The sequence below is a fragment of the Xenopus laevis genome, chromosome 8L (genome assembly GCF_017654675.1).
Source record: "Xenopus laevis strain J_2021 chromosome 8L, Xenopus_laevis_v10.1, whole genome shotgun sequence".
In the NCBI taxonomy this organism is placed as follows: domain Eukaryota; kingdom Metazoa; phylum Chordata; class Amphibia; order Anura; family Pipidae; genus Xenopus; species Xenopus laevis.
The window spans coordinates 17,587,778-17,600,671 of record NC_054385.1 but is presented as its reverse complement, the minus strand read 5'-3'; the positions used below and the strand labels follow the sequence as shown (position 1 = coordinate 17,600,671).

Here is a 12,894-nt window from a genome sequence, read left to right as displayed (position 1 = left end):
GCGCATGTGTCATGGGGAGAGTGGTGGGGCGAAAAGCAGCTACGTATCTAGGGGCACCCGATGAGAAAATCTGAACCCGTCTACCATTCCTCATTTTGATATGCAGAACCATAACTATAATTGCGCTTAGTAAACGCTCATTCTGGCTAACTTAACTACAACAACAAATCAGACATTTTATTAAAAAAAATATATTACAGGTATGGGACTTATTATCCAGAATGCTTGGGACCTGGGGTTTACCGGATAAGGGATCTTTCTGTAATTTGGATTTCAAAGTCTGCTTAAAATTAATTCAAACATTAAATAAACATAATGGGATTGCTTTGCTTCTAATAAGGGTTACATACAGTACATATATATATATATATATATATATATATATCTATATCTATATCTATATCTATAGGGGCCGATTCACTAACTTCGAGTGAAGGATTCGAAGTTAAAAAACTTCGAATTTCGAATTTTTTTTTGGGCTACTTCAACCATCGAATGGGCTACTTCGACCTTCGACTACGACTATCGAATGATTCGAAGTAAAAATCGTAGTTCTGTCTCTTTAAAAAAAACTTCGACCCCCTAGTACGCCATCTAAAAGCTACCAAAGTCAATGTTAGCCTATGGGGAAGGTCCCCATAGGCTTGCCTAACTTTTTTTGATCGAAGGATATTCCTTCGATCGTTGGATTAAATCCTTCGAATCGTTCGTTTCAAAGGATTTTATCGTTCGATCGAAGGCATTATCCTTCGATCGAACTATCTGCGCTAAATCCTTCGACTTCGATATTCGAAGGATTTTAGTTTCTAGTCGAATATCGAGGGTTAATTAACCCTCGATATTCGACCCTTAGTGAATCGGCCCCATAAGGTTGGATCACGTACAATGTACTGTTTCTTAATTACAGAGAAAAAGGAAATCAATTTTAAAAATCTGAATTATTTAATTAAAATGGAGTCTATGGGAGATGGGTTTCCTGTAATTCAGGGGTTTCTGCATAATGGGTTTCCAGATAAGGGGTTTGATACATATGTATATAAGAATTTTATATAAGAACCGGTAACAGGAAATCATAGTCGGTAGTTTTTCTAGTGGAACATGTCAGATGGCGATGTCTGGCTGCCAAAATACTTTTGAGTGGCAGAGCAGAAATGATCAGGAGGAACTATTTAGAGAATAACTGACTTGCGTGGAAACAGTGAAAGGAAAGTATAAATATTTCTTACTGCACATACATGTACATGTATTATGGCATGGATCTAATGGGCTGGTGTATTGTATATCCACCAGTCAAAGCTATATTATAAGTTGATTCAGTATATACAGTAGGATGAGGCACGGAGGAGCTAATTCAAACAGAGAAAAGCAGCAGATGACTTAGGTCATCTCTTCCATGACATGCCAGACAGATCAGAAAAAACCACAATCACTATCCATCCATAAAGTAAACTGCCACTTGAGTATGCCGTTGCACTTTTAAACTATATACAAGGAAATATGTTTATGTAGTGTGTAAAAAATACTAGCAAATGTCAAACAGGAAAAAATAGTTCCAAAAAACAAAAATATTTGCCTGGTCCCATAGACACAGGATCAGAATGCAACCTATATTTGTCACAGTAAAAGAAAGTCCACAAAGAAGTGACATAACTTAAAGTAATTGCCAGTAAGTCTGCCAATCCGGCATTCAGCAGTGACAATATCCTAAATTGTGCTCCAAGATGTAAACTCAAAGGTAATTTTTGAAAGGCAGCCATTGTTGGGACATTGCTTCGGCCTCTGGTGTGAACTACCACCATTGGATGGAAAATGAAACGGATACATGAACAGGTTATAGCACAGCCACCAGATTTGTCAAGAATTTAAAGCCAAGTCACTCCCGAGTTTTTATTTTGAAAACTTGTCAATTTCATTGTATGGGATGGACCAACATCCTCAAGCAAATAATTGCCATGACAGCTGCTCAGTCTGATGGGGACACAACAGTCACGATAAGGTACATAATCAAAAGCACACTAGGGAATGCAGCTAAACACAGTAGCCTCACATCAGTGGGATGCTATGTGCCCTATGGAAGAGGCTTCAGATTGTATCATCTATAAGAAACTAACTCTTGGGCCACCAGCTTTATCATATTACTTCATAAACTCCTTCCTCAGCAGAACTCCCACATACTATACATCTCATGTATGATTGCTAGGTGCAGTTCTAAGCACATACATTAAATTTAGACAAGGTAGTGCCTACAAAGACTCCATTCACTGCTGCGTTTGCTTCAAAGTAGAATGTACTCCTTTATTCTTGTACCAACATGCTGATAACCTCTGCTTTGCTGTAGGTGCACAGTACTCGGCAGATGGAGGCAAAAGAAGCCATAGAACGAACACCTGTTTAGAGGAGATGTTACTCCTAGAACTTGCTTTGTACCTTATGATTACACATCTGACCTTCACCTACAGTAAATATATACACTACAGTACTCATAATAACTAATATACACTAATGGTGTTTTTGGAGCTGCGGCAACTTTGTCCTGACCTGAAATGGCAAAAGTCTGGAAAATAACAGCATTGTGGGTAAAGAAAACAACCTCATGTTCAAAGATAGCATTCCTATATCAACTATTGCACCTTAAATGTATCAGATGACTTACCAGACCTGGATCCCAATCTGTTTCTCTAGGCTGCAGTTGGGCGTCAGCATTTTAGAGCGCCTGCGGGCACTGGATATAGTTACCATCACCACTCGAAACAAAACAAAAGTGTTTACCTGCAGGAAATCAAGTGGTAAAATGTTAGGTACTTGGTTTGGTCGTTTGGGAAGGCTTTATAGGGCAAGTCAACCTCAAAATAAAAATGTGCCTGATAAAAGAAAACATAATTCTAAGCAATTTTCCAATACACATTTATAAAAAAAGAATGCAGTGCTTTTAAAGTTATTTATAAAAACAATTGCTATTGAAAGCAGTATTTGCCTAACTCCTGGTAAAATTCTTAGTTCCCCAGAAAAGAGTACTGTTAATCAACTGCCTTGCCTTTCATTGTATCAACAGTCTAAGCCATCAGGGTAGAGAATAGAAAGGGACAGACAAACACTGTTAATAATAAATGTATATTGGAAAGTTGCTTAGAATTATGTTCTATTTTATTAGGCATTATTTTTTATTATGGGGTTGACTTGCCCTATAAAAAATTACAGTAGTGTACTATTCCCCTTTAAGACTGAAATATGGCTCCAAGAAAGGAGGTTCCATCTAAATATTCTAAAATGTACGTTGATAAGTTTGGATATTTTTGTACTAGCATTTTTGGACATCCCTTACAATATTGTTACTGATGGGATCAACCTAATGTGTGGCATGTATATAGTACAACAACCTAAATCTTTTCAATAAAAAAATAAGTTACTATAAAAGGCATAGATTCATGTACTGGCAGATACATGGCAGATAGCTTCAAGAAGGGGCTGGATAGCTTTTTAGCAAGTGTGGAAATAAAGGGTTATTGAAAATATCTCTTGCTGCAGGTTGATCTAGGGACTGGTCTGATTTCCATATTGGAGTCAGGAAGGAATATTTCCCCCTCTGAGACAAATAAGAGGGTTTGTTTTACATACCTCTGGGTTAACAGTTAGGCAGGTTTTATATATGTCTTTTTTTGCAACCTAAATTATTATGTTACTGTGTAGACTGATGGACTTTATGTTGTTATTCTAAGTGGCTGTATTATAAGCAGACTGCTGCTTAGTGCCATTATAAATGCATGTTCAGTGTTTCACCACTGTGTCAAACCAAAATTCATGTGTGTGTCACATATTGTGTTGATATAGTCAACACATTTTCCAGACAAAGCCACACAAATTCATATGAAGAGGCTGGTGTCTACCAGTACAGATTTGTCTGTCCTGGGCTTCTATATTTTTAGTGAGCATACACTAAGCCCAATTTGATTGGTATAGTTTCCTGAACAGTCCAAATGCTATATTTCCAGTTATTTTATATAGGTCACTAGCATATTCAGCACCTAATATACCCTGATGCTTTGACATTTCAAAATGAATACATATGATTTTGAGTTGAATTGTGAATATTGAAGAATGAAACTGTTTAGATTCATTAACATAATGAAAAACACAACAATATTGCTGTAATGATTTCAGTGGAATGGGTTTTTTTTCAATTATCAAAGGGAAGAAATTCATACATGATTCTTAGAATTGTATCCACATATAATGCTCTTAATGATGAAAAAGAGCACAATGCACACACACACAATAACTGAGGTTATTAAAACACATTCTTAATATGCCTTTGTGCATCAAGGTTGCATCTACGACAAGAAGCCTTTTAATTTATAAAGCAATGTAGATTCACCTATTTGCAACCAAGGAAAAACATACAGCAAATGGTGACAAGTAGACTTTGAATGAAAAATACATACCGTTAAAATGAAGAGAACTGGGCCCACAAATGCCCAAATTATGTCTGTTTGAATATTCAGCCAGCAGTGACTGTCTGCAACATATTTATTAAAAGAAGTCGCCAAGGTCACACTAACAATAATGATTGGCAGTCCTGGGAAAAGAAAGAAGAAAGTCCATCATGAATATTAGATGCATGTGCACCTATTAATTCAGCAAAAGAGCAGAAGTGGCCTTAAACAGACATGCACTTTTTTCTAGTCATTGTCTATTGAAAGACCTTTCACTAGAGGCAAATGCTTCCATTTAGTGAAGAGTCTTGTCCAGAAAACAAAGACATTGACAGTTTTGTTTTTGAGACCAATGAAAGTCCATTGGTAAAAGAATGAAAGATTCCATTATTGTGCCAATATTACAAGGGAGATAGAAAGTACCTAATACTGGCAATGGTATCATCATCTCCAGTAGCTGAAAGTACAAATAATATTTATAACATGGTTTTTCACAGTGAGAGCTGTGAAGAATTCTCTCCCTGAATTAGTCAGGCTGGCTGATATATTAGACCGCTTTAAGAAGGGGTTGGATGGCTTTCTAGCAAATGAGGGAATACAGGGTTATCAAAGATAGCTCATAGTACAACTTGATCCAGGGACTGTTCTGATTGCCATCTTGGAGACGGGAAGTCTTTTCCCCTGGCTCTTAGGCAAATTAGAGATGCTGGTTTTTTTTGCATTCCTCTGGATCAACTAGCAGGTTATATATAGACTTAAAGGGTTAAAAAGATAAACATGTCTTTTTTCAACCTAACTTACTATGTTACTTCCATCACTTCATTACATGAAGAACAAAGAGAAAATAGCATAGAAATCCCACAGTACATACAAATGCCATACTTATGAAGTAAGCTCACCTACAGGACTCTTACATTATCTTACAATAAGGGCCCTGAAGTTCAAGATTTGCAACGGCAGTGCTACTGTACTTCATTTCAAGGAAAAACTAGCAAGTGTTAGGATATATTTTAAAACAATACAGTAAAAACAACAAATATGATTATAGCAATAAGCTTAAAAATATGGTTGTTTCATACTACAGAACACTAAACAATGTCTGGCTTTTCTTTGTAAAATGGGATTCTTTCACCTAAGCCAAGATTTAGTGCTACATACTGTTTCTTCTGTGAAGGACATTATACATTATAAGTGAGTTTACCCAGTTGTAGTCAAGTTTACACCTGCAATGTTTCAATCTTACCAGCAAGTTTGGAGCTTACTATTGAATATACATTAGCCTCCACCTCTTGCATTGTGTAATTAAGGTTGAATTTATTTTTTTTTGGTCTGCTGGAATTTTTGTCATTTGTACAATGGGCACATTTCTATTGTTTATTACTAAATCTACCAATAGGCCCCTCATTTCAACATATAGTTCTAGGATGGATAATATAAGTATTGCTTATTAGCTTAGCTAGGGCGTGCTCATTTGAAATAGTTGTATGAGACAGAGGGTAGGATATTTTTGTCTAAGAGCAGATAATGGACACCTAATTCTATTGGGAGGGTAGTGAGAAGGATGCTGCTTTTGTCTGTTGAGTGTAGTGCTATGGTCTGGGCAAGGCTCAAACAATGGTTGATAGCAAGTAGAAGTCAACAACGGGAAGTCCTTGGCTTCAGCACCACCATCCCAAGTGTCTACTGCACATACAAATTTCCAACTCTACACTCAACATGTTGGGGAAGGCAAATAAAATTGCATCATGGTGCTAATTTTTTTTCATAGGGCACAGACCCAGTAATTTGGGGGTTCCTTGTGCTTAAATATCAACAACTATGCAATACTGTATGTTCTAAGTGATAAACAGTTGCATATAGTTGAAATAGTTGTATGAGACAGAGGGTAGGATATTTTTGTCTAAGAGCAGATAATGGACACCTAATTCTATTGGGAGGGTAGTGAGAAGGATGCTGCTTTTGTCTGTTGAGTGTAGTGCTATGGTCTGGGCAAGGCTCAAACAATGGTTGATAGCAAGTAGAAGTCAACAACGGGAAGTCCTTGGCTTCAGCACCACCATCCCAAGTGTCTACTGCACATACAAATTTCCAACTCTACACTCAACATGTTGGGGAAGGCAAATAAAATTGCATCATGGTGCTAATTTTTTTTCATAGGGCACAGACCCAGTAATTTGGGGGTTCCTTGTGCTTAAATATCAACAACTATGCAATACTGTATGTTCTAAGTGATAAACAGTTGCATATTTACACTATACATACAAATATATATATATATAAAAAGCTGTTTAAGCCAACATTGGTATTCTAGTTTTGTTTATTAAAACCAGCATTGATAGCTTTCTTTTACCCATAGTGTAATTATGTGATGGTTGGGAATTGACTCACCCCATCCTGTGATATAATAAAACCTCATTCTTCGATCTTCACTCATGTTCACTGCAACAACTTTGCTCCACAAAAGAAGTCCTTCGACCAGCATCCAAGCAAAGGCCGCCATGAAGAACAAATGTAGTGAGGCCGTAACAGTAATACAGACAACCTATTAACATTAGATTATACACGTTTAATTAATAAAATACAATCTATTTAATCTACTCAGGCATGAATGTTTTTGTAAAAAAAAAAAAAGACTCTAATGTGAATGAGCCAGTACTGACCCTGAGCTGTTTAATGATTTCAATGTCAATCCTTTCATATGCAAATATTTTCATTCTATTTAATATGATGAATTGGTATTATGGTTCTGGCATGTTTCTGAAAAGTTTTAAAGGGATAGTTCATCCTTAAAGGATCAGTAACATGAATTTTTAAAAAAAAAAAATCGTAAATCGTATAGAATGAAAAAAAACCACAAAGACATATTAAACTTTTAAATTCTATATTAAGAAATAATTTACCGAAACTCTGCTTGCGTCCTCCTCTTCAGAAAAGACAACACGGCGACGATCCATCATGTGGCACTCGATTTCTCCTCCCTGGCTTTCTCCTATAAGGAAAGCAGGGAGGAGAAATCTAGCGCCATACAATGGATCGCCTTTTCTGAAGAGGAGCACAAGCGGAGTTTCCGTTAGTTATTTCTTAATAAAGACTTAGCGATTTAAAAGTTTAATTTGTTCTTGTGGTTTTTTTTTCATTCTATACTAGCGAATTTTTAAAAAATTTTTTATGTTACTGGTCCTTTAAACTAACTTTACGTAAGTTATAGAAGTACCTTTTATCAGCAACTTTCAGTCAGCTTTCATTTTTATAGTTTGCTACCTTTGTCTGCAAGAGCACTAAGTGTTCATTTTCTAAGCACTTGTGCCCCCTTGGGCACTGCACTCTGCATGAATAATTCAGCATTTAGTGAAAAGTGCAGCATCAGAGAGCACAGCTCACTCCTGTCCCAATGCAGGCTGCATGTCTATTTGCTCCTACATTGCGCCTCAGAATGACGTGCAAGGTAGGGACGGTATGGATCCAAAAATAGAGAGGCCGGTGGATATTTGCACAATGTCCCAGACAGGGGACAAAGTCCAAAAAGTTTTGTAATGTTAATTATGAACTTTACTATGAGTAAGGGAGAGTCTCTTTTCAAAGTTTGAAAAGAAACAACCTCATTCCTAAAGTTCTAGTATACCAGGTATTCATGATCTTCATATCAAGTAAAGTGTGGAACAATATGATCAGTGCCAAAAGGTTTAATTTCTACATGCTACAGAAAAACCTGGTATGTAAGTAGTATAGTGTGACAACACTGGTACTCTCATTAAGAGTTGCAGTGGTCAAAGCAACTTTTCACACATTCATTTGCTTCAAATTCAATAGACAGATGCTGCAGACCTTTGGTCAACTCATAAATGGTTGGTTCAGTGATGTCCATCACAGTGTTTGCCATCAACAGGGTTATTCAACAGAGCATTAACATTCATTTGAAGGGAAAGCACATGCTAAAAGAATGTCTCCACTGATGCAGTTCTTTGAAATCCCTGCAGACGTATAATGGTGGCCATACACGGGCAGATAAAGCTGCCGATATCGGTCGTTTGGACCAATTTGACATCTTATCTGCCCGTGTATGGGGGCTTCCGACGGGTCCTCCCGATCGATATCTGGCCACGATATCGATTGGGAAGGTTTGATTTTTAACCGGCCGACCCGTCGGAGCCCCTTGGAGTATCGTAATTCGATCGTTCGGCCATACGGCCGAACGTTCAAATTACCCCCAATATAGCCATGCCGATAGTGGCATATCGGGGAAAGATCCGCTCGTTTGGCGATGTCGCCAAACGAGCGAATCTTTGAGTCTATGGCCAGCTTTAGATATATCAGATGGGACAAAATACATGTGCTATTGGCCTAAATGTGAAAACGATAATGCCATAAAGAGTCTTAGTCACTCTGCAGTCCATTGCATTGTGGTCCATGCATTATTTTTGAGTTAGATGGAGGTTCCAGTGTAAATCTTTGCATAATTTTATTCAGATTTGGTACCTCATTGTTTTTCGCCAGTTCACTAAACATCAACAATGACTCTGCAGCAGCAAGTGCAAATATCAGGTTCTTGTGAACAGTCGTTCTCTCTGACTTAGGAACCCTAAAATAAAGAAATGTTGTCAGAGGGAAACAAGGGGAGTTTCAATATAAGGAAGGTAACAACAACAAAAAACTTCAACTTTGCACCCACGCTGACCTCAGCTCTGTTTTGACCCTACATTTTATAATACCAGTAGGAATAAGCACATTTTGAACCAGCCTCCTTTAGAGCAGGAGTCCCTTCAAAGGCAAAGGTCTGAATTACAACAGAAAAAAATGCACAAAGGGCAAGGCCATGCATGGTGAAATAATTTCAACATGTCAAGAGCAACATTTTGTGGCCAGTGTTTTGGGGCTACCTCTTCAATTGAGGGCAACCCTCAACCCCTAGGGAAGGTGCAAAGTATGCAGAATTGTTTTTACAGAATGGCAAAACATGGTATTTCAAGATGGAGCCAATCATTAAGTATAACAGGAGTACTGCTGTCCAAGTCCGGGTCACTTCTAATAAATTAAAGTTGATGGGAACGATGATTGTCTTTAAATGAAATGCAATGAGTGCAGTTCTAGCTGGCTTTCTTTGAGTGCCTAATGATTGACATTTTGAATTAATGTTAAGTCAGGCCTTTACATAACCATCTTGAACATGAAGACTTACCCAACTGCTAGAAAGAGAATGAATGTCACCAGCAAAGCGCACAAAGATACTCCACAGCCAATAAATGTTAATGTCCTCAGAGTCCACTCTTCATCCGGATTTCTCTGTGTGGACAGGAAGAAATAATCTCTTCATCTCTACATCTGGGTCTGTGTGTTCACATCAAGGGAAATAAGTCCTGCGCTGGTTTATACTGATGGTTGGTAGGCCTGTGTCACAACAACAGGCATCACAACCGTCTGGACCAATGACCCATACCTCAAAACCCATACCTCACCTATTTTCACCAAAATTGAAATAATTACATTGGTATGCATTATATTATATATAATCTACAGTCTGGTCATTTCCTTATGGGACCAGACTGTAAATGATATACTTATAAACGGCGCGTTCTGACGTCAGAACGCGCCGTTTATAACAGGGGCCCCAGGCCGCTGAATTTGACACAGTGCGTCGGAATTTGACACCGCACTTCTGAAACGGACGCCGGCGTGCCCAAAACGGAAACCAGCGATCAAAATTTCAACGCCGACCCCCCTCCAGACCCCCCCACAAAATGTAGATTATAATGCATAATGTACCCCCTACTAGAAATTTATAAAGATATCAGAAGTCACTTATAATATCTTTATAAATTACAGTAGGGGGTACATTATCCACTATATATTATATATATAGTATTATATTTGTATTTTACAGTGCCTCCCTTAAAGCAATTATAGTGAAATCAAAATGTAATTTTGTAATTTAAAATAGGCTGATAAAAAGGCAGTATTTAGCTGAATCCTTAACATTTGGCTCAATGAATTGAATACATTTTCTATGAAATATGTTTATGCCCATGCTTTTATGAATTGTGTAACTGACAAATTCCCTCAATTAATGTCCATAAGTTAGTAAAATATGCAGTTTCAGTGTGTCTTTGGGTAAGCCAACTATTTGTAATCTATAAAAAAATTAATTTACAGCATTGGTTTCTAAGCTTTGGAGCATGGCATCAAATGTAAGCAGAGCAGAGCCTGGGGCCTCCCACTCTGGAGGCCATTGGGGGTAAAATTTGGGGACACTCCTGAAAGCCCAATGTGAAGGTCAGGGTTATATTTGGGGTGAACAAGTATTTGCGGTCCTAGATATTCTCCAAACTAAATCTGAATGCATATCATGCCAATAATCATACCAATAATGTTTATATATATATATATATATATATATATATATATATATATATATATATATATATATATATATATATATATATATATATATATATATATATATATCTCTATCTATCTATCTATCTATCTATATATATATATATATATATATAAATTATATTTTGGAAACCTTACAAGAGGAAATTGAGGAAAAAAGAAATGAGCCACAACTATACATTTACTTTCATTAGAAAACATTGCCTTCTAGGTCCTTGTTAAAGTTCTCTGTAACCTGCCAAAAAGTCATGATGTCTGTACATTTTTTATTTGGCTGTTATTTAGAAATCTTGTGAATGCTACCATGAGCCTTTTAGTTTTTTTACATTGTCACATGGTTAATCCAACTGACCATACTTATTCCTTGAAACCCTGGACCAAAACAATTGCTGGAAATCTAGCACCTGCTTCTCCCCTGTAATTCTATTCTGAAACCTTTTCATGAAATATAAAAACAATTTAACACCCCCCCCCTTTCTCCAAGAGCAGCCTTGCCTGGACATCATAAAGTTGCAGAAGGACAGCAAAATTGGTAGTGTGGTTACAAAAGCAGACTGTTTCTCCTGGATGGATACTCTTCTTAATATGACATCCATAGGTAGACCAACCACCTCCATTTTCTGGGCTATAAAAAAAATGGCAGAAAGAATAAAAGTGGATTATAGGGGCATGTTTTGCTCATATTAGATTTGTGTCCTTCGATCATAATTTTCATTGATTAAAAATTTGTGAGGACCTTTTCATTCAAAAATGAGTGAGTAGCATCTTATATATATTTACACTGCAAAGGATGCTTTGCATAAAAATCACTTCTTCTTCTGTGCACATAATATAGCTTATTATTCCTGCTTCATGAATAAATGCAAATGCAAATTAATGTCTGCCTCAATAGTTCTTCTCAGCAAGGGCATTTTAATGGATATTTAATAGAAATCATAGCATTTAATTGCTAAAAGGGGTATCTATAGTGTTCAATTTTTTCTCTTGAAGACGTTTCAGTAGTCATCCAATTTCTAAATTCAGAGATTATTCAGATAATTGATAATCTGATGACTAGCGAAATACCTTCAAGAGAAAAAATACAGCAAGTCCGGTTCATCTGACTTACTACTATAGGTATACCATGACCTGGTTGAACAAGACCCTTCACAGACCTTTTTAATTACATTTAAAAATTCTACAGACTCTTTAAAAGATAACAGCAGTTTAAAACTGTTACATGGGAATTTTAGTTCAGATGCTCTCCCTGAGGGTTGCTGGTCCAGGAGCCGACAGGTTAAATACATGTTCATGTTGTATCTCCAACTGGAGGTTGCTCTGCATAGTATGTGCTAAGTCACCAGAGAACTTACAGATGGAAGACAGGGGGAAGGAGCTGCTTCCCTCCATTTGGCATAGCTTCCTAAATAAGCCTCTTACTTGCAATTGGGTTCATTCAGCAATCTTGCATGCACCTGATGCAACGTAAAATGAAGGCCATGAAAGGAGAGAATGAATAATAAGTCCACCCCCGTTTTGTCCACACTGTATCAAAATAGGCTGGTCTTGGATTGGCCTCTGTAGGCACTTGAAGAACTGCCAGTAGACAGTCCCTAAACAGGACACCTTACTAGACTTTAATGGCTGATGATGATATATGTACCTTTTGAAAACTGCTAGAATTTCTTAAATACTTAAAAAGATTGAAAAAAATCAAGTATATTGCAAACATGCACAGAAGAGCACCCTGAGTTTACTTTCATTTTCTTTTTAATGCTAAATTAATATTCAACATCCTTTCTCTGAAAGCATGACATTTTTAGCAGAATTTACATAGTTACATAGTTAAATTGGGTTGAAAAAAGACAAAGTCCATCAAGTTCAACCCCTCCAAATGAAAACCCAGCATCTATACACACACCCCTCCCTACTTTTAATTAAATTCTATATACCCATACCTATACTAACTATAGAGCTTAGTATCACAATAGCCTTTGATATTATGTCTGTCCAAAAAATCATCCAAGCCATTCTTATAGTCATTAACTGAATCAGCCATCACAACATCACCCGGCAGTGCATTCCACAACCTCTC

At 37.1% G+C, this 12,894-nt stretch overlaps 1 protein-coding gene across 2 annotated transcripts in view; it reads right to left on the bottom strand.

Moving 5' to 3' along the window:
- Positions 1-12,894, bottom strand: part of LOC108698872 (adhesion G-protein coupled receptor D2) — an 81,631-nt gene that overhangs the window by 44,034 nt on the left and 24,703 nt on the right. For both annotated transcript variants that reach the window (XM_041572492.1, XM_041572491.1), the window contains 6 exons: positions 11,316-11,445; positions 9,607-9,710; positions 8,907-9,009; positions 6,819-6,972; positions 4,440-4,573; positions 2,654-2,769 (listed from right to left, as the gene is read on the bottom strand). In XM_041572492.1, the coding sequence (XP_041428426.1) occupies positions 2,654-2,769; positions 4,440-4,573; positions 6,819-6,972; positions 8,907-9,009; positions 9,607-9,710; positions 11,316-11,445 (741 nt within the window). The remainder of the gene's footprint in view (positions 1-2,653; positions 2,770-4,439; positions 4,574-6,818; positions 6,973-8,906; positions 9,010-9,606; positions 9,711-11,315; positions 11,446-12,894) is intronic.